Source organism: Haemorhous mexicanus, chromosome 2 (assembly GCF_027477595.1).
Source record: "Haemorhous mexicanus isolate bHaeMex1 chromosome 2, bHaeMex1.pri, whole genome shotgun sequence".
Taxonomy (NCBI): Eukaryota; Metazoa; Chordata; class Aves; order Passeriformes; family Fringillidae; genus Haemorhous; species Haemorhous mexicanus.
Genome location: NC_082342.1, coordinates 45,076,812 through 45,099,179, shown reverse-complemented (window position 1 = coordinate 45,099,179; position 22,368 = coordinate 45,076,812). Strand labels below are relative to the sequence as shown.

Below are 22,368 nucleotides of genomic sequence, written 5' to 3'. Positions count from 1 at the left end.
GAATTACATGGTGTGAACAGCCTGCTAGCATATATGCACTCTAAAAAAAAAACAACCAAATATCCATGTCTTCTAATTTCCCATGTTTCTCCTCAGTTCAAGCTCCTATTACAAGACAAAGCTGCAAAGAAATAAGGCACATAAAAATTCATAAAAATATTATATAGAAATTAAGAATCATGGGAAATGTCTGACTGCAATCGAGCCAAATTTTGTAGAGGTAAAAAAGACACTATAAGTCATAGAACAGGCCAGTTATACATCAGGTGAAACAGAAAAAGCTGTCAATAACCATAAAAACAGTTGCTCAAACATTAAACCAAATTTGCATCCTAATGACCTCTGGTACAAGCATGTGAACTTTGTTTTCATGCAACAATGCTCACAGCTTTGGCTTGTTAGGCATCTCTAGAGCTGTTTTGTGATCAGCTGCAGGTTTTGATTGGGCATGTATGGTTTAGGGGCTTTTTGAAGCCTGGGGGCAGGTGCTGCAAACTGTGGCAGAGCTCTCCAGAAGCCCACTTCTGCTCTTGCAATTAATGTAACTGCCCTCCGTGTTTTAGGTCAGATGTCCTGAGTGAAATTAGAACAGTAAGAAATTTTTATTTCTTCACAAGGAACAATAATAATAAGGCAAGGAATTAAGTCTAATAATTCTACAAATACTGGTATCACCAAGCACATAATGAAATTGCTCTTTAAAGATCTGTCACTTTTGTCTATACTAAGTGCGGGAAAAGAAACCCTTACTTGGCAAAAACATTCACATTTTTGAAATTATTACATATTTCTTCTCAGGATTTGGGAAGCTGTCAGAATCCACAGCACAACAGGTACAACAGCCTATACAGTTCAGTGTCCTGCTCTGATCTGGACAGAGAGCACATCCCTAGGGCAGCACTGCTGGTTTCGCTGTACACAAGAGATGAATTTCAACTAACTCTAAGCTACAAAAAAAACCAGCTATATTGTAACTGTGTAAAGTATACTGGGTTCGCTTTTTTTTCCCCCCTCCTTGTCATGGTACAGCCATGGATCTGTTATTAGTGTGATGGAGTCAAACTCCTTCCACCCTCTGCAGAACAGCAACTGACAACAAACTCCAGAGCAAGGCAGCAGGCTGGGGCAAATTAATTTTGCCTGCAAAGGTGCTGCTCATTTGTAGGAAGAAAAAAAGAAAATAAACCAAAACACACACCCCCAAAACAACATAGGCAAGTAGGCTAGTTTCCTCCTTTCATAAAAACTTAAATTTGCATTATGTAAAAGTGCAGATTTGATTTACAGTAAACTTCTGGGACATAGAATGAGGACTGGAGTGAGTCCTCTTGCAAAGTGCAATCTCCCGTTGTTACACATTAATGTAATGGATAATTAAGGATTAACATATACAAAAGCCTATTGTTCCTGACCTGTGATCAGCCATAGTCACCTGGCAGTGAAAATTGCCTCTGGAGAAAATGTAATGATGTCAGTTAGATTTTAAAGGGCCAAGGTGCTGGGTGTGCCTCCAGGAGTGTTCCACACTAGACCAGGTGTGTGTTTACAGCCTTGTAACCATCTGCACTTGTTGCACTTGGGTTCACACCAGGATCAGCTGGGCATGAGCCAACTGCGTTCCTTTGGGATGGTCCTGAGCAATCCACTGAGGATGTTCAGCCTGCTGGACCAGACCTGAGCTGGTCTGGGACATTCCCCTCCCACACAGGCACACAGGCCTCAGCACTCTCTGTTTCACCCTCTACAGCCACTAAACTCCTTGGAACAGACAGAGACTTTGGTTTACTCAAATGGGGTTTGGTTAAGCAACCAGTCAGGCTAGCGAGCAGCTGCACGAAAAAGTTTTCTAAAATCAGCAAGACTTCTTTGTGACTCACTCCTCACCATCCCAGTGCTAACAGTCCTTATTTGGTTGTGCACTTTTTAATGGTTGGATTGCTTTTTAATGGTGCCAAAGTCAAAGTCCACCATGTTGGAAAACTCAGTGTAACATGATTTGTGGGACACAGAGGCTGCAAGTCTGTGCAAGGAAGGAAATTTTTGGTGAAAGAGAATCTCAGTAATATAACCAGTTTTACCAACAAAGTGATGTTATTGTCTTTTTACTCGGTTACTGGAAACTAGACAGGGCAACAGAAAATGACCTGTCCCACACCTGGAGTGGTGAGCAGTAAACAGCTTCCAGACATGAATTAGTGCTGGGAATCAGGAATCATTTGAATAGTGACAATAGCGTGATGAAACCTGACAACTTCCAGAGAAATGGTGTACATATTTTGTACTTGTGTTCACATACATCTGGTTGTGGTCTTTTGCAATCCTCATGGCCAAATCTCAGTTCTAATACACATGAAATAAATTTAGCTTCTGATTTTATATTGACTACATTCAAATTCAATCTCACACTTTCTTTACTAGAGTATAACACCATGGAGGTAAGCCTGTAATTCCCCTGGAATTGCTTTACTGCATGTCAATTTGCAATGAAATCTTGTATCACCTCTTTGGTATTTCAGGGCCATTGAATTTTTGTATAGAAGTATGATTTTTTCAAATCAGGCGAAAAGCAAAATTTCGGTTGATATCATCTATACTCCCAGCACATTTTCCAAAGACTTATACAAGTCTGTGAGGCCCAGCATATGTCAAGTTCTCCAGTGTCTATCCTGTCTTTCAAACCCTGTTTTCCACAATCACCAAAGCCCAAACTCACCACGCTGTCCCAGCATGTACAGACCCTTGCAGATCATCAGGATGAGTCAGGAGGAGCTGCAGACATCGGCTGCTCCTCAGTTTGGGTTACAGTCAGTGTGGACACCCTGAGCTCAACATGCCTGCTATGCTGTCACAGCTTCTCTGCCTGTCCTTGCAGACAGAGAAGACCACTACAAGCTCAGTCTGTTTTAGCTGGGACTCTGCAGCTCATTTACAGGGTTCTGCTGCAGGATTACAGGCAGTCTGTACATTTGCCTTAGTGCAAATGCTAAATTAGGGGGTTCCTACACTAAGTAATATGGTTTTGTCAAGCCAAGATGTATGCAGTATTCTAGTTTAGATCTTGTTTCAGTCATTTAAAGTATTGGGACAGACATACAAATGGATGGGGATAGCCAACTACAAAAAGGGAATTCATTAATGAAAGATGACTGTGGGAGTTTATGTAACTTTTCCTACCCAGGAAGGTTTCAAATCATGCTGCAGTGAAATGCAGCTGACTGACCTCTGGCCCTCTTCTCTTCTCCATGTCCTGTACACTGCTTCTGGAAGACACAATGACAGCATACAGCTAAAGGTTATGACGTATATTTAAATGGAGTAAATTCAATTATTACCTAGACATTTTTGAGAGATCCACATGTCTGTTAGGAAGAAAGAGACTCCTTATCATTGACTAAAGGGTAAGACAAATCAAAGAACTGAGGGTGTCTGAAGGTCACACAGGTAGGTTACACTTACAGGAAAGCTGTTTCCCTTGTGGTTTGTTGCTCAAGATTATTATTGTAAAAACTTATCTCTATACTTGCATCTTTTCCCACCAGATGTCTCAATTAAATTGTTGTAAATACAAAGTAATTAGAGAAACAAAGCAAAGCAATTCTAGACACTGTGAGAAGATGGTAAATCCACAAGTTGAGATGTGTTAAGTTTGATTGCTTAACTATTAGTGACATAGATGTGCTAGTTGTCATCACATTGTTTGTGCTGAATCTGAACATCTAATCCCTTCCTCGGGCCTTTCCTTCCCTAAAGCAGTGGGATCTTGCTGAGAAATATCTCAATGCAGCTTGATCCAGCCAAACAGGAGAGACCTGGCTTGTCTTTCTCCTGAGACGAGCTGACGCAATGCCGAGGGGCCCTGGCACGACCCTGGCGTCAGGCAGGAATGACTGGAGGGTTTTACCATTACACAGCCTGCAAAAATGATACACAGCCCTGTATCACAGGTGCCAAGGTACTCCTTTGCAGAGAGACCCCTTGGGTAAAGTCTATGGAAATGGACTGCAGAAGCCAGGAAGATTCTGAATCAGACTGCACCTCGCAGGACTTAGCTTCAGAAATTGCAATGCAATGCAAAAAAAAAATTTGCTCTGCAAAGATATTTGCTGTGTTTGAATTTTATTTTTAGTCAGTCAAATTGAATAACCAGATAACAGAACAAAACCAATCATGTGTCTTGCAGATCCTAAGAAAACAGGTCTATCCTGTTTGGTAGGACTCTAAATGTAATATTGCATAATTCACAAGTGACCCAAACAAAACATTTCTCAGGAATTTTTGGCAATACTTTTTTGCTTGATATTCACCATTCTGGGTAGAAAACAGCCAACATCTAATCACCCATACAGCCACTTGCTTGCTCCCCATGCACAGTGGGAGAGATTAGGAAGTGCAGACAGTTTAATAAATGAAAGGATGAGGTGGAGGTGGAGGGAAGTGTTGTACAGGCTCACCACCTGCTGCAAACAGATTGATGTCCAACCAGCCTCCAGGCAATAACCACCTTGGAAGACAACTCTCACTCCGCCTCATTCTTCTGCTAGCCCAGTTTTATTGATGAACATGACGTTATATCATATGGAATATTTCTCTGGAGAACTCAGGTGAATTGTCCTGGAAGTGTCCCTTCCCAGACACTCTTCCATACAGTGTGAGAGCTAAGTGTGAGCAGAGAAAGTCGTCACATTGTGGGAACACTCTTCACCAATACCCAGAGCATGGGGGTAGAGCACCATACATGCTGCTATCAATAAATTTAATCTATCACAGATAGATCCATACTACTCATAAAGATTTTTGAACACTTCTTGACTGGTATGAACTCTTGTCTGCATTCAGATTGGGCAGAATTCAGCTGAGCCTTCTGCCCAAGTCAAATGACCAAGACAATGATCACTCACTACTGAATCATTCATTTCTACTTCACTTTTTCATCCTAGTCATGCTCAAAGGAGTCTCTGGTATTACTTTATACAGAAGTATTTTTCTCTATAACTCAAAAGGTCTGGTGTCTATCAATAAGTTCCACACAGGACATAGTTTTATGCAGCATTTTTGATCATAGCAGGGTTACTCTCCTCAAAAATGTGACAGTATAAGCTTTTCCATGTCAATGTTGTAAGTCTTCTTAAAGGAATTTACAGCAATTTCTATTATTAAATATCTCTAGAGTGTTACTTTGGATCTCCTTGGCCTTTGTTTACACAGGTCATACTCTCCAACACAGACAAAGGTTCTCTGCTGAATACGAGTCAAATTACTTCGATGTTTGTACAGGAAATTATTTTTCCTGACCCATAATATTCTTGATTATTGAAGACCAAGACAAAGCAATAAAGTCTGCAAAACTCACACAGCTAAATCTAAAGAAACAGAATCTGTTCCTTTTTGATATTGATCTTATCAGAATTTGATTTATTCATGCTGATTTTGAGCCCAAAGTAACGAAAATTCTTTTCACTGATTTTTTTAAATTCAAGCCTTAAGTTCTTCAAAATCTTCTCACTTTTTTGAAAAAAAAATATCAGAGATGGCAAGCTTACAGCAGAAAATGAAATACAGCATAGAGCTTGTCCTTTTTCATCAGGCTCTTGTGTTTAAACTCTCCTTTTTAGTTTTGCTCATAGCCCAGTCAAAGATATATGTAAGTTGCTCAACAGTCCATCAGCTCTGAAGGCCTCAGATTCCTCTTGTGTCTATGAGGAAATAACCAGTCCCACACACTGCAGTCATGGAGTTCAACATGTTTTAAACACATTCTCATCTCCTGCAACCCAGAACCTGGTCCAGATCCAACTTTATTACCACAGTCAGACATAAAGGCAGCTCTTGAGGAAGAAGGAGGTGAACCTACTCCTAGCAATAAAATGTTTAGATTTTTTTTAATCAAGCCTTAACATTTGGACATGGGTTGATTTTCTGTAAGGTACAAAAATATACAGAAATGATCACATGTCAGTAACTAGGCTGTTTTCAATAGTAGGTGACAGCATCATTCCTTTAGCAGCTGTTTCAGACATTGCAGTGTCCTGCAGTCCTCTCCTGCATAATTCAGCTGGTTGAGGTACAGATCATCTTCCTCTGAAATGAAATTCTTTTTGATCACATCAGTCAGAAGTACATTGGATACAAGCTAATAACCCATGAACACTTCCATACACATTAAGGTATAAGCCATAAAGAACTCTCATAGTGTGAGAAATATCAATCTTCTTTTCCTATTTATGCACATTTACTTTCAGATTAGAGGTAATACAGTCACAAAACTGCACACTCTGAGATAAAAATCATAAATCAGTCCATGGATTGGTGTTTCCAGGCGCCAAAGCTATCCATTGGAATTCAGCAGAGTGAAGCTGGGACCAGTGTTGGTATCAGGGGGCCAGGGAGGTTACAGCTGCCCTGCTCTGTCAGTGCTACATGCAGCTTTCTCAGGTTGCACTGGTACAGCAGTATGTCTAATATAGCTCTATATTTGTTAGGGAAAGCTCCTCTCTTTCCCTGAGAGCTTTCACCTACTCTTGTAAGTGACAACAAGTTCTAAAATGTGAAGAAATTCTTCTCATAGATCATGCCATTTGGAAGGAAAGGGACAAAGGCACCTGACGTCCTCCGAGTTCTATTGGGTGCTTTTAAAGAGCTGTCTCCTGAACTGCAGGAAACTCTGAAAGTTTACTGAACTGGGCAGTGCTGTAATGTCAGTAGTTTCAGTGAGACACTGCTCGCACCCATCCTCTCTGCCTCTACATCGATACAGGCAGGCAGCCAAAGGGCTCTTGCAAAATGCCTTTGTGTATAAGGAACATGGGAAAAGCACAGAAGTGATTACACAGTAACTGTACCGATAAAGTTACAGAAAGTGAATTTCCCTATGACCCTGTGGTTTCACTACGGGAATAATATGAAAAGAGAGAGACAAAGCTGGCTGCTAGCTGTGACGTGACATCAACAGGGAAGTTACAGGAAAGATTTGTTTAACGTGATTTCATTTACTTCTTAAAGCATTGATGACATTACACTAACAAAACCAAAAAGTGAGTCACATGTGCAATTGCTGCTTGGAGCTATCAGGATCTATATAAGGGTTTTAGCTCTGGTCTTGGGAGACAGAAAGGCAAACTCTTTCTGCTGCAGCAAGGCTCCTCATCAAGATGGGCACCATGCACTACCTCCTGCTTTGTGCTCTCATCTTCCTGCCTGAGACTCCTGCTTTTCCACTACAACTAAGACCAGAAGCATGGAGCAGCATAGACCTTGCGACAGTAAAGGTATGTTACATGGAGGAAACAAAACTACATTATGAATAATCGGATTTTGGTTCAATTTCTACATTCCTTTCCTACCTGTTTGTATTATCCTTGTCTTACATCACTACAATAGTTTTTGCCAATGTGATATAAAACAGTTTAAACTTCCTGACTAGCTTGAACATCCTAAGGCTAACTTTAAAAAGAGACTAAGTTCCATCTGGTAAATAGAGGGGAGAATGTAATTTTACAATAAGCCCAAACTTTTAAGCGTACTATTTTAGAAGGCTGCAGATTTGAATGCTCAGTAAATTGTGGTAACTTGAAAGGATTTCTTACTTACAGAACTTCATTGCTGTTACAATTCCTTTTATATATGCTGATCTCTACTACTGAGAGAGCAGAATTTGGTAAATTGAAATGGAAAGATACAACTAAAACAAGACATGGATGATGCAGGATGATGAAACAATTCAAACAAATGTAAAATCCACTTTCCAAAATATCACAGACATACGTATTAAGCTTTATTTTCCCTCTCTTCTTCCAGAGATATCTTGATACATTCTTTCCAATTTTGTCAAAAACACAAAACCTAAGCATAGAGGAAAGGATTAAAGAGATGCAGAAGTTTTTCCACCTGACTGTAACTGGAAAATTAGACAAAGAAACAGAAGGAATAATGAAAATGCCCAGATGTGGTATGCCTGATGTAGCAGAATACCAAACATTTCCTGGAACTCCAAGATGGGAAAAGACACATTTAACGTACAAGTAAGTGATGTTTCAGGTTTTTCTGGGGAAGGGGATTGCTCTGTATTTGATTAGGTGGGTTTCCTTCACAATCTAAATGAAATTAACCTATTTTCCTTTGCTGACAGGATTCTCAGTTACACACGTGACCTACCCACAAAGAAAGTGGATGATGCAATTAGAAGGGCCTTGATGGTATGGAGTGATGTGACTCCACTGAGCTTCCGAAAAGTCGACACGGGCCGGGCAGACATTGAGATTAGATTTGCACGTCGTGGTGAGAATACCTGTCTCTTTTAACATCCAATGGTCCATATTTTACTCAAAGCATGCATTTTTATAGCCATAGCTTTAAGAAAGAACAAAGAGTTGGGAATTAAATCAAAGTCTGCATAAATTTTATCTACTTTATATCATGCCACCAACTTTCTCTGTCATTACTTGTTTTACTCATATAAAAGAGTTAGAAAATACCTTTCAGAGTCAAAGCTGTGAAATGAAGGGAGAAATCAGCTCCAGAATGAGACACTTAAATTTACATTTTCAAGGCTCTTTTTGCCTTGATAATATGTGTAAACTACTCAGAAGAGCTCTGTACAGCAAATCAGCAGGTTAAGAAAATCCAGCCTCCATAGGCTACATTGAAGCTGCTTAAGGCAGGTTTACTTAGGCCTAGATATAGCCTGATTCCCAGAATAAACACCCTTTGGTAGATGGGGTGCGTTATGTTTGGCCATAGAAAGTGTCTTCCTGTTGATTTCCTTCCAGAAGGAATTCTATGTTGCACACCAAGATTGCAACAAGTTGCAGCAGCCAAAGCATGGTAAGTGGGGTGAGCAGAAGTCACTTCAGAAATCCATCTGTGATCTGGAGTAGTCTGTGGACATAGCCCTACCTTGAATGTGTGGCTGGCACGTAAACTGACAGCTTAGACTAACTAAATGCCTACTTTAAGCTTGTCTGGCTTGTTCTCTAGATCCAGTGACAATAATCACTAGAGCTCCATTGACTGGCAGTGCAGATCAGACACCTGGCCTGCAAGCAGATGAGCACCAAAATGCCCAAAGCCTGTGTGTCACGGATGGCAAGAACATTAGGGTGCCATAAAGAGGTGACCTCATGTCCTGGTCCAAGGCAGAAATGATCCTGCAAGCTGGAATGGATTTTAATCCCGTGTCACTTAGATTAGATCTCTTCTGCCAGTGTTAGTCATACCTTAAGGGCCATCCACATGGTCTGGGAGAAAGGACACAGGATGGCACCTCATTTCCCAGCTACTCCTCACTAAAGTCAGAGACTCACTATGAGGGAGAGGGAAATTTTCCAAGTTGGTTCAACTCTGATCCAGCTCTTGCTCTCGAGGTAGGAAATAGCAATATTCCACCTGCACTATGACAGGAGTAGATAATAGACCATACCTCAAGGATGGGAATAAATAACCTTATCTCTACAGAAACATGGTTATCTATCCAAAATCACCATCCATACTAAAATCAGTGCAAGTGAGAATGTCTGCAACTAATATTGCCCAGCACTTTTCAACAGCAAACACATTCAGACATTAACAACAGTGTTGTCAAACATTAAGTATTTATCCTGAAATCATGCCTGATAGTGGCCTCAGGATCACACTTCTGACAAAAGTTCAGGGAAAAAATATTCAGCTCTTCATGAAACATGAAGCCAAGCAAACTGTCAAAAAGAAGATTTGAACTTAAGTCATGAATTTGGAGAGTGTTTCCCTAAGCCTCATTTCCCATTTTCACATCCTTGCTGCCATTGTAAGATTATTTGAAAGCTTGGCAGCCAGCAAAACGAGCACAAACCAACAGCGTGCTTCTACTTGTTGTAGTTAAATAGGAGAAATGATCTCATCTGATGACATTGCTTTATTTCAAATGCAGAGCATGGTGATGGATCTCCTTTCGATGGAAGAGGTGGCACGCTGGCCCATGCATTCGCACCTGGAGAAGGGATTGGTGGAGATGCTCATTTTGATGATGATGAAAAATGGTCAGATGTCAATCAAGGTAAATCTCACATGTGTAGATGAAAGGGAAAGGCAAATATTGTACATGCTGGAAGAATACAGCCACAGGAACTGCTTTCCATTCCTCTTCATCCTTCAGTGCTACTTCAGTGCTAACATTTCTACCCTTTTCAGCTACCTTTTTAACTACTAGGGCTTCATTACCATGAGCACCTACAGAATGCCTGTTCTGTCCATCATTTAAAGCACTTCTTGCAGGCTAAACGAGGACTGTGAGCCCTTGATTCCTACATAAATTGTGAACAGATAAATTGACTTGCTTCAAGGAATAAAGTCAGCCAAAAGCAGAGTCCAAAAGAGACTCAGGGTCTCTAGATGCAGATGCGAGGAATCAGTGGATTTTTTATAAAATATTAGAGTAATATAAGAAAGCTCAACAAAAATGGATCAAAAGCCTGGGTTTGCATTCCAAGATGGATTGAAATATACAAATTCTCCTGCATTTTCAATTAACTGCATTTCAAAAAGTCAATTGTACTAATGGTAAAAGCTTAATTGTAAATCAACTGCAAAAAAAGTCAATTGTAAATCACTTGTATTTCAAAATGAAATGCCATACCTTTAATATCCATTTATGTGCGTCTATTTTGCAGATGTCAATTTATTCCTCGTTGCTGCTCATGAATTTGGCCATTCTTTGGGACTTGCTCACTCCAATGTCCGTGGGGCTCTGATGTATCCTCTCTACTCATATCAGAACCCACAAACCTTCAGACTTCCAGCAGACGACAGGAGAGGAATTCAGAGGTTATACGGTAAACTCATGATTATTTTGATTTTTTAGACAAAAGCTACTGGGGTACAGCTTTCATTTTCCCTGATTGCAAGTACCTCATCATGTTCCCAAAAAGAAAGAAAGTGAACAAACTTGGGAAAAACCAACACCTGCTTACTCTGTCCACTCACTTTGTTGCCTCTGTAGCCTGCAGAGGCAACCAAGAGGTGACAAAGCAGCAGTGCATGGCCTGCTGCTCTGTCCTCCCACACACCTGCATTCTGCCAAGCATTCCTTGGCCCTTGCTCTGCAAATGAGCTCTTCCAGTGAATGGTGCTCGGGGCAGGAAAGGAGAGCTACTGTGCCACTCACCAGGTTCAGTAAAGGCAGAAACTCCTCAGCAACAGGGGAACATTACTAGAATTGACACCACAGGACAGAATTTGTCAGGTTTGCTTTTCTTTAGGCACCACCCAACTCAAGGCATGCTAAAGGAACACTAGGAATAAAACACAGCTGTCTGCATTGACAATTTTCAGTAGGGTCTCTATGTTTTCTCTTCCACAGGGAAAAAGTCATCAAACTCTTGAAGAAAGTGCCTAATGAAGATCAAGGAATTCACATCTCATTGTTTTGGTCTTCCAAAACAATTTTAATCCTTCGGCTAATTAAGATGCTAAACTCCTGGGCTGCACTTTCTCTCCCTGAATTTTTATGTTGATTTAATTGCACTTTAGACAATTTCACCCAACAAAAATTACAATAAAAAATGTATACTCTGTTTTCTAAGATCTTCTTTTTTCTTCTGACATTTCACTGAGGGATTAAGTTACTCCTGCATGCATGATAGACAGTCAGACAAGTATCTTTGTGAATAGGGTTATAGGCACCTAAGAAGCCCGTGTGCATTGACTGATGTCAGAACAGAACAGGGTTGGTTCTTACATCAGTGCCTTGCTTTCAATTCCCATGCATGTCCTGCCACTTCACAGTACTGACTCCTCAGAATCAGTGTGCTTCCCATATGGCTCACACATAGAGGAGGTCTCCACAGTGCTTCCTTCAGTATGGCCTGGCACGTTTTCCCAAAGGGAAAAGCTTTCCATCATCATGTCCTCCCTGGCTTTCCAGAGAAGCAGGTTTGAGAAGCAGTGGACTGGCATTCCCTCTGTGATAGTCAGGATCCCTTGGGTATTTTTAAATTTAGTTTAAAAAAAAAATTAAAAAAGAAAGAAACAAGAGATACAAGGAAAAACCCCCACAGGGATTCTCCCAAGGACATTCAAAATCTTCAAATTTTGCAAGGTAGAAGGTGTATTTATTAATAGTTTCCAACAGATGGCTCCCTGTGCACAGAGATGAGGAGCACCAACACCAGCACAGTGTCACTGCCATCCTCTTCACTGTCTCCTAAACCAGTGTTACCCAGTACAAGGAAGGACCTTAAGCCAGCCCCCAGAGGTGACACAGCACAGCAGGGAACGCGGTGCTTACACAATGGAACCCGGAGAACACACAACACCTCTGACAGCAAATATATCAACACTCTGACCAGTGACTATTTAACTAATGCAGTGGATACTTATAACAAATTTGGTTTAACATGCTCTTGTCAGATCTGGTTTTATCTCATTCCTCCTTGCCTTTTGTTGCCTGGTCCAAGAAGGACTGACAATTTTAACCCAAGAGGTACCAAACACCACACTTACTATGCACCCCTCAGTTGGATGGGGACAGAAAGGCAGGAAAAAGGTAAAATACATGGGTGGAAACAAAGACAATTCAATAAGACAGAAGAAGAAGGGGAAATAACAAGAAATAATGAATACAACAAGAAGAAAGCAAAAGAAAGTTAAAGAAAAGACAAGGAAAAAGAAGAAGAAGAGGAAAAAGAAGAAGAAGAAGAAGAGGAAAAAGAAGAAGAAGAGGAAAAAGAAGAAGACAAAGATGAATATGAAGATGAGGAAGAAAAAGAAGAAGCAGAAGAAGAAGAAGAAGAAGAAGAAGAAGACGAAGAAGAAGAAGAAGAAGAAGAAGAGGAGGAAGAAAAATAGGAATCGGAATATACAGAGCCAATGATGCACAATGCAGTTGTTCTCCACCCACAGATCAATGCCCAGGCAGTGCCCAGAAACCTCTGGCCAGCTTTCCCTCTAGTTTATACACTAAATACGACATCCTGTGGTATGGAATATCCCTCTGGCCAGTTTGGGTCCCAGCTGTGTCCCCTTCCAGCTCCTTATACCCCCCAGCCTGCTCACTGCTGGGCTGCTGTGAGAAGCTGAAGAGTCCTCACTTAATGTAAAGGCTGCTGAGCAACAACCAAAGCATCAGTGCGATATCAACGTTAGTTTGAAAACGCTCCCATCAGTTACCAGCTATTTCTTCCACACAAAGCTCAAAGATGCAGTAGCTGGTGCTTAGTATGGATATTATTCTGAGGGCACCACTGTCTTCAGCTATGAGAAAAAACTTGAAGCCCCGGAATGGAGGGTCAGATCCAATCTCTATTAAAGGCTACGAAGAAAGGCTCTATGGTCTTTGTGGATGCTCACTCCAAATGGGTTTCCCTGGGGGTCCTGGAAAGACGCAATGTTGACAGAAAATAGCCTCTGTTCCCTTGGCCGAAGTCCCCACAGGGAGCAAAGTATGAAACAGCGACACACCATGCTCTTTATCAAGCTCAAGTCACTTGCTAAAGTTTCATAACGAGAAAACAGCCAAAGAAGACAGGCTTTATCAAAGACTGTGCAGAAAATAAACACTCCTAAGGCCACACAGAACAATTCATGGACAGTGCTGGAGATCTATCAATTGAAGCCAGGAGAAGAAATACTTGACTGAAGGTAGCAGGTTTGTTTTCTAGAGTACTATTAACATCCTTATGAACTGAGACAAATGCGATAGAACTCAGAAGTGTAGTCCTAGGAACAGGGTCCTGACAATGGGACACATCTGGGAGACAGCTTCCTGAGTCCACATGAGGTGACTGGTCTGCAGTAGGGCCAGCACAAGTGCCAGTGAGGCACCCTTGTGTCTTGAAGGATCCATCTCAAGAGAGGCAGCAGCACGAAGTTAGAATCACCACAGCAAGTGAAATAAAATAGAAGCCAGGAATTTTGTTCTCAGAGACAGCCACTGATGAGGCTTCCAGCAGCATTTTACTTCCTTTTGAGCTCCTATTGCCTTTCCATCCCCATAAGGGACCTCTCCTTTGGGGAAAAGCGCTGCCATCGGCACACCTAACCCCGCTGAGCAGGTGAGAACTGCGCAGCATTTGCCTCCGCCTAGTGGCACAGCTCGGCAAACTGCACTGGCTTCGTGCCTGTTGTAGAGTGTGCCTTGTCTGCAAGCACACGGCTGGGCAGGTACTACCACACAAACCATCGCTGGGGGAAATCAGAGACAACAGCAAATGCGGCCAACGTGCTCCTGCCTCTTCCTTCTTCCCGTTATCCCACTGCACTCTGTGTCAGTTTTTACATGCTCTCTCTACTACCCCTCTAGGCACCTTATGCTACTCAAACAGCAACTTTCCCTCCTTTTCCATACCAAAGAAGAAATGGCAAACAACAACACATTTAGTCTGTGGGGATTTGAATTCTTACTTGCTTTTACTACTGTTCTTTTAAATAAAACGATCTTTAAATGCATCCTTGCTGTTCCAGATAGTGCAACAAGCAGCAAATGAATTCTCAAACGTGTTAACATTTCTCATGGGTCCTTTGACATTTAAAGGATAAGCTCTACTCCTGCACTATCTAGAAAAGCTATTATGGGGACTTACCCAGTCGCTTAGGTACCCTGAGCCCACTCCATCAACACAGACTGGTATTCTGAGAGGGCAAAATCAATAGCTGCTATACCTGCTATTAACAAGGGAATAAGATCTCAGAAAAGTAAAATTAATGATATCAGCAGCCTTAGCAATGCTTATTAAAGCTGTCACACACAAAAAGTTCACAGATATGTGATGGGAAAGACCTGAGGAGCCACAAAAAGTGCAAGTATGCCCTGCCCCAGTAATGTCCTCTTGAATTTTTCTTCACAGTGCTAACTGAAAATTTAATCCCAGATCTTTATTCATCAAATTTAAAGCATTTGAAGATGCCTTTTCCTTTTTTGTTTTTATAAAATTATATCTTCAACAAATCCTGCCTCAGACAGGATATTCTTAATGGCATCATTATGCTGTTTTCAGTCTCAAAAATGCCTCCATGAAGTGGCTCCATTGACATCAATGGAATTATTTGGGAATCATCTGTTAGTGTAAAAATGTTAGCAAAGGACTAGAGAAAATATTATCTGTTTTGGCTATTTTTCCAACAGGAACCACCACAAGCCAGAGAGCTACAGGTAATCACTCTTTGTTGGAGAAGGCCAAGGAAATTTATTAAGGGGTGAAAATTGTTACTGTTTTCTGTCAGCCCTAAAGTTAACAGACAACAAAACAAAAATCATAGAGAGAAGCAGCAGGCTGCTCAGGTATATAGAAAAATATGGAAGTCTATCCACATTAGGAAAATAGGAAACATTAGAGGTCGTCTTCTTGGCCACAAGAAATGATCTGACAGGGCTGCTGTACTTTGGGCAGGGAGAGAATCACTGTTTCTTGCAACTGAAAAAGCAACCCACACCCAATAAAATGTTGTGAAAGATTTTCAAAGAAGAAGGATGTTCATTTTTGCACTGCAAGCAATTCAGTTGTGAAATTCATTGAAAGTGTATTCGATGGAACTGGTGACACAAATTCCTAAATTGAATTTAGAAAGAGAGTCACATGGGTAGATGTTGCTTGAAGCTATCACGATCTATATAAGGGTTTTAGCTCTGGTCTTAAGAGACAGAAAGTCAATCTCTTTCTGCTGCAGCAAGGCTCCTCATCAGGATGGGCACCATGCACTACCCCCTGCTTTGTGCTCTCATCTTCCTGCCTGAGACTCCTGCTTTTCCACTACAACCAAGACCAGAAGCATGGAGCAGCATAGACCATGAGAAAGTAAAGGTATTTTACATGGGGGATTACAAAATTACATTATGGATAATCTGATTTTGATTCAATTTCTACATTCTTTACTACCTGTTCATATTGTCCTTGTTACATTACAGCAACAGTTTTTGCAGATGTTATATAAAACAGATTAAAATTGCTGACTAGCTTAAACCTCCTAAGACTAACTTCAAAAAGAGACCAAGTTCCATCTGGTAAATAAATGGGAGCATGTAATTTTACAAAATTAAAAAATTTTATATGAACTGTGTTAGAAGGCTACAGATTTGAATGCTCAGTAAATTGTGGTAACTTGAAAGGATTTCTTACTTACAGAACTTCATTGCTGTTACAATTCCTTTTATATATGCTGATCTCTACTACTGAGAGAGCAGAATTTGGTAAATTGAAATGGAAAGATACAACTAAAACAAGACATGGATGATGCAGGATGATGAAACAATTCAAACAAATGTAAAATGCAATTACCCAAAACATCACAGACATATGTATTAAACTTTATTTTCCTTCTCTTCTTCCAGGGATATCTTGATACATTCTTCCCAATTTTGTCAGATACACAAAACCTAAGCGTAGAGGAAAGGATTAAAGAGATGCAGAAGTTTTTCCACCTGACTGTAACTGGAAAATTAGACAAAGAAACTGAAGAAATTATGAAAATGCCCAGATGTGGTTTCCCTGATACAGGAGATTACCAAACATTTCCTGGAAGTCCAAGATGGAAAAAGAGACATTTAACGTACAAGTAAGTGATATTTCAGGTTTTCTGGGGAAGGGGATTGCTCTGGATTTGACTAGGTGGGTTTCCTTCACAATCTAAATGAAATTAACCTGTTTTTCTTTGGTGACAGGATTCGCAGTTATACACGTGACCTACCCAGATGGAAAGTGGATGATGCAATCAGAAGGGCCTTGAAGGTATGGAGTGATGTGACTCCACTGCGCTTCCACAGAGTCTACAGGCGCCATGCAGACATTAAGATTACATTTGCACGTCATGGTGAGAATACTTATCCTTTTTAACAACCATATTTTACTCAAAGCATGCATTTTTATAGCCATAGCTTTAAGAAAGAACAAAGAGTTGGGAATTAAATCAAAGTCTGCATAAATTTTATCTACTTTATATCATGCCACCAACTTTCTCTGTCATTCTTCAGTATTACTCATATACAAGAGTTATAAAAATACCTTTAAATGTCAAAGCTGTGAAATGAAGAAAGAATTAGGCTCCAGAATGAGACACTTAAATTTACACGTTCAAGGCTCTTTTTGCCTTGATAATATGTGCAAACTACTCAGAAGAGCTCTGTACAGCAAATCAGCAGGTTAAGAAAATCCAGCCTCCATAGGCTACATTGAAGCTGCTTAAGGCAGGTTTACTTAGGCTCATATCTAATCTGGTTCCCAGAATAAACACCCTTTGGCAGATGGGGTGCATTATATTTGGACACAGAAAGTCTCTTCAGGTAGGTTTGTTCAAGAAGGAATTTTATGTTGCACCCCAAGATTGCAACAAGTTGCAGCAGCCAAAGCATGGTAAGTGGGGTGAGCAGAAGTCACTTCAGAAATCCATCTGTGATCTGGAGTAGTCTGTGGACATAGCCCTACCTTGAATGTGTGGCTGGCACGTAAACTGACAGCTTAGACTAACTAAATGCCTACTTTAAGCTTGTCTGGCTTGTTCTCTAGATCCAGTGACAATAATCACTAGAGCTCCATTGACTGGCAGTGCAGATCAGACACCTGGCCTGCAAGCAGATGAGCACCAAAATGCCCAAAGCCTGTGTGTCACGGATGGCAAGAACATTAGGGTGCCATAAAGAGGTGACCTCATGTCCTGGTCCAAGGCAGAAATGATCCTGCAAGCTGGAATGGATTTTAATCCCGTGCCACTTAGATTAGATCTCTTCTGCCAGTGTTAGTCATACCTTAAGGGCCATCCACATGGTCTGGGAGAAAGGACACAGGATGGCACCTCATTTCCCAGCTACTCCTCACTAAAGTCAGAGACTCACTATGAGGGAGAGGGAAATTTTCCAAGTTGGTTCAACTCTGATCCAGCTCTTGTCTCGAGGTAGGAAATAGCAATATTCCACCTGCACTATGACAGGAGTAGATAATAGACCATACCTCAAGGATGGGAATAAATAACCTTATCTCTACAGAAACATGGTTATCTATCCAAAATCACCATCCACACTAAAATCAGTGCAAGTGAGAATGTCTGCAACTAATATTGCTCAGCACTTTTCATTAGCAAACACATTCAGACATTAACAACAGTGTTGTCAAGCATTAAGTATTTATCCTGAAATCATGCCCGATAGTGGCCTCAGGATCACACTTCTGACAGAAGCTCAGGGAAAAAATATTCAGCTCTTCATGAAACATGAAGCCAAGCAAACTGTCAAAGATTTAAACTTAAGCCATGAATTTGGAGAGTTTCCCTAAGCCTCATTTCTCATTTTCACATCCTTGATGCCATTGTAAGATTATTTGAAGGATTGGCAGCCAGCAAAACGAGCACAAACCAACAGCGTGCTTCTACTTGTTGTAGTTAAATAGGACAATTGATCTCATCTGATGACATTGCTTTATTTCAAATGCAGAGCATGGTGATTGGTCTCCTTTTGATGGAAGAGGTAAAGTACTGGCCCATGCATTTCCACCTGGAGAAGGGATTGGTGGAGATGCTCATTTTGATGATGATGAAAAATGGTCAGATGTCAATCAAGGTAAATCTCACATGTGTAGATGAAAGGGAAAGGCAAATATTGTACATGCTGGAAGAATACAGCCACAGGAACTGCTTTCCATTCCTCTTCATCCTTCAGTGCTACTTCAGTGCTAACATTTCTACCCTTCTCAGCTACCTTTTTAACTACTATGGCTTCATTACCATGAGCACCTACAGAATGCCTGTTCTGTCCATCATTTAAAGCACTTCTTGCAGGCTAAACGTGGAATGTGAGCCCTTGATTCCTACATAAATTGTGAACAGGTAAATTGACTTGCTTCAAGGAATAAAGTCAGCCAAAAGCAGAGTCCAAAAGAGACTCAGGGTCTCTAGATGCAGATGCGAGGAATCAGTGGATTTTTTATAAAATATTAGAGTAATATAAGAAAGCTCAACAAAAATGGATCAAAAGCCTGGGTTTGCATTCCAAGATGGATTGAAATATACACATTCTCCTGCATTTTCAATTAACTGCATTTCAAAAAGTCAATTGTACTAATGGTAAAAGCTTAATTGTAAATCAACTGTAAAAAGTCAATTGTAAATCACTTGTATTTCAAAATGAAATGCCATACCTTTAATATCCATTTATGTGCGTCTATTTTGCAGATGTCAATTTGTTCCTCGTTGCTGCTCATGAATTTGGCCATTCCTTGGGACTTGCTCACTCCAATGTCCGTGGGGCTCTGATGTATCCTCTCTACTCATATCAGAACCCACAAACCTTCAGACTTCCGGCAGACGACTGGAGAGGAATTCAGAGGTTATACGGTAAAGTCATGATTATTTTGATTTTTTAGACAAAAGCTACTGGGGTGCAGCTTTCATTTTCCCTGATTGCAAGTGCCTCATCATGTTCCCAAAAGAAAGAAAGTGAACAAACTTGGGAAAAACCAACTCCTGCTTACTCTGCCCACTCACTATGTTGCCTCTGTAGCCTGCAGAGGCAACCAAGAGGTGACAAAGCAGCAGTGCATGGCCTGCTGCTCTGTCCTCCCACACACCTGCATTCTGCCAAGCATTCCTTGGCCCTTGCTCTGCAAATGAGCTCTTCCAGTGAATGGTGCTCGGGGCAGGAAAGGAGAGCTACTGTGCCACTCACCAGGTTCAGTAAAGGCAGAAACTCCTCAGCAACAGGGGAACATTACTAGAATTGACACCACAGGACAGAATTTGTCAGGTTTGCTTTTCTTTAGGCACCACCCAACTCAAGGCATGCTAAAGGAACACTAGGAATAAAACACAGCTGTCTGCATTGACAATTTTCAGTAGGGTCTCTATGTTTTCTCTTCCACAGGGAAAAAGTCATCAAACTCTTGAAGAAAGTGCCTAATGAAGATCAAGGAATTCACATCTCATTGTTTTGGTCTTCCAAAACAATTTTAATCCTTCGGCTAATTAAGATGCTAAACTCCTGGGCTGCACTTTCTCTCCCTGAATTTTTATGTTGATTTAATTGCACTTTACACTATTTCACCCAACAAAAATTATAATAAAAAATGTATACTCTGTTTTCTAAGATCTTCTTTTTTCTTCTGACATTTCACTGAGGGATTAAGTTACTCCTGCATGCATGATAGACAGTCAGACAAGTATCTTTGTGAATAGGGTTACAGGCACCTAAGAAGCCCGTGTGCATTGACTGATGTCAGAACAGAACAGGGTTGGTTCTTACATCAGTGCCTTGCTTTCAATTCCCATGCATGTCCTGCCACTTCACAGTACTGACTCCTCAGAATCAGTGTGCTTCCCATATGGCTCACACATAGAGGAGGTCTCCACAGTGCTTCCTTCAGTATGGCCTGGCACGTTTTCCCAAAGGGAAAAGCTTTCCATCATCATGTCCTCCCTGGCTTTCCAGAGAAGCAGGTTTGAGAAGCAGTGGACTGGCATTCCCTCTGTGATAGTCAGGATCCCTTGGGTATTTTTAAATTTAGTTTAAAAAAAAAATTAAAAAAGAAAGAAACAAGAGATACAAGGAAAAATCCCCACAGGGATTCTCCCAAGGACATTCAAAATCTTCAAATTTTGCAAAGTAGAAGGTGTATTTATTGATAGTTTCCAACAGATGGCTCCCTCCGCACAGAGATGAGGAGCACCAACACCAGCACAGTGTCACTGCCATCCTCTTCACTGTCTCCTAAACCAGTGTTACCCAGTACAAGGAAGGACCTTAAGCCAGCCCCCAGAGGTGACACAGCACAGCAGGGAACGTGGTGCTTACACAATGGAACCCGGAGAACACACAACACCTCTGACAGCAAATATATCAACACTCTGACCAGTGACTATTTAACTAATGCAGTGGATACTTATAACAAATTTGGTTTAACATGCTCTTGTCAGATCTTCTGCTATCTCAATCCTTCCTTCTTCCTGTAGTTGCCAAAAAGGACTGACACTGTTTAACCTGACAGGTAACCAAGCACCAAACTCACTCCCCCCTCCTCAGTGGGATGGGGAGATAAACGCAGAAAAAAAGGTAAAATAAAGGGGTGAAGAGAAAGAAAATTCAGTAATACAGAAAAGGTAGGGGAAATAACAAGAAATAACAATAACAAGAATAAGAAAGACGAAATAATAAGAAGAGGGAAATAAGAGCTCAGAAAAATAAAATTAATGATATCAGCAGCCTTAGCAATGCTTATTAAAGCTGTCACACATGAAAAGTTCACAGATATGTAATGGGAAAGAGCAGAGGAGCTACAAAAAGTGCATGCCCTGCCCCAATGATGTCCTCTTGAATTTTTCTTCACAGTGTTAACTGAAAATGTAATTCCCAATCTTTAATCTTCAAATTTAAAGCATATGAATATATATATTTTTCTTTTTTGTTTTTCCACCAAACCTGCCTCAAACAGGATGCTCTTAATGGCATCATTATGCTGTTTTCAATCTCAAAAATGCCTCCATGTAGTAGCACCATTGACATCAATGTTATTATTTCGGATTCATCTGTTAGAGTAAAAATGTTAGCAAAGGACTAGAGAAAATATTACCTGTTTTGGCTATTTTTATTGTAGGAACCACCACAAGCCAGAGAGCTATGGAATTTATGGAATTCATTAACACAGAGTATTCAATGAGAGTGGTGACCCAAATTCATAATGGAATTTGGAAGGATTAGATATATTTTTGTAGCAAAACAGCTACTAAGCATGAGGGTATGGTGGCAAGTAGAGTCTCACTGTTTTGCTGTATAACAAAGGTAGGATCCATCTAAACTGACTCAGTTGTGCTAACTTTGCAAGACTTTCTATAGGGAAAAGGAAGCAAAGGCTGGTTAAGGAGTGCATCTAACATTTCAGTGACTGCCTTGCATTAGAAGATCACATGGATCTATTTATCTACCAAGATTTCAAGTTCTTTTCTTGGAAATCACTTGGGACAGAACCACTGTCCCAAAAGCAAGGCACACCACCCTGTTCTAAAGGCCATAATGAGGCTGAAAGGGATCTGTGGTGCTACTGTGGGCTTTCTCTAGATGAATTCTTGCCTCAAAGCAGAGATATCTAGGAGCAAAGTAAGGTGGTGCCAAAAAAGCAGTTTGCATTCAACACCAAAAGACACAGCTCAGGCATGAGTTACAGACTACAGTATGAGTAATCATACTCATAGGAATGCCAAGAGCATGGGAATGCCTTTCCATTAACTGCTGTTTGTGCAAAAATTCTGAAGGCAAAACTGAATCTGTAATTTTAAATATCTTTTATTTTCAATTACAGGACAGCATGGTAGTGCTCCTGAATGCATACTACTTTAGACAACTAATTCACTCCAAGTTCAACGAGTACTCTGAAATGAATGGTTCCCCAATTAAAAATCAATTTGTGCATTACAAAAATGAGATTTGTA

At 40.7% G+C, this 22,368-nt stretch overlaps 2 protein-coding genes across 2 annotated transcripts; both read left to right on the top strand.

Annotated features, from left to right (window-relative positions):
- Positions 1–7,080: 7,080 nt before the first annotated feature.
- On the top strand, positions 7,081–11,551 carry MMP7 (matrix metallopeptidase 7). Its single transcript, XM_059838613.1, has 6 exons — positions 7,081–7,265; positions 7,795–8,018; positions 8,126–8,274; positions 9,902–10,027; positions 10,641–10,802; positions 11,330–11,551. The coding sequence occupies exons 1-6, from the start codon at positions 7,149–7,151 to the stop codon at positions 11,350–11,352; spliced, it is 801 nt and encodes a 266-aa protein (XP_059694596.1). The 5' UTR covers positions 7,081–7,148; the 3' UTR covers positions 11,353–11,551.
- A 4,055-nt stretch (positions 11,552–15,606) lies between these two features.
- On the top strand, positions 15,607–20,032 carry LOC132323423 (matrilysin-like). Its single transcript, XM_059838614.1, has 6 exons — positions 15,607–15,767; positions 16,295–16,518; positions 16,625–16,773; positions 18,386–18,511; positions 19,123–19,284; positions 19,811–20,032. Exons 1-6 carry the CDS (start codon positions 15,651–15,653, stop codon positions 19,831–19,833), a joined length of 801 nt encoding a protein of 266 aa, XP_059694597.1. The 5' UTR covers positions 15,607–15,650; the 3' UTR covers positions 19,834–20,032.
- Positions 20,033–22,368: the final 2,336 nt, after the last annotated feature.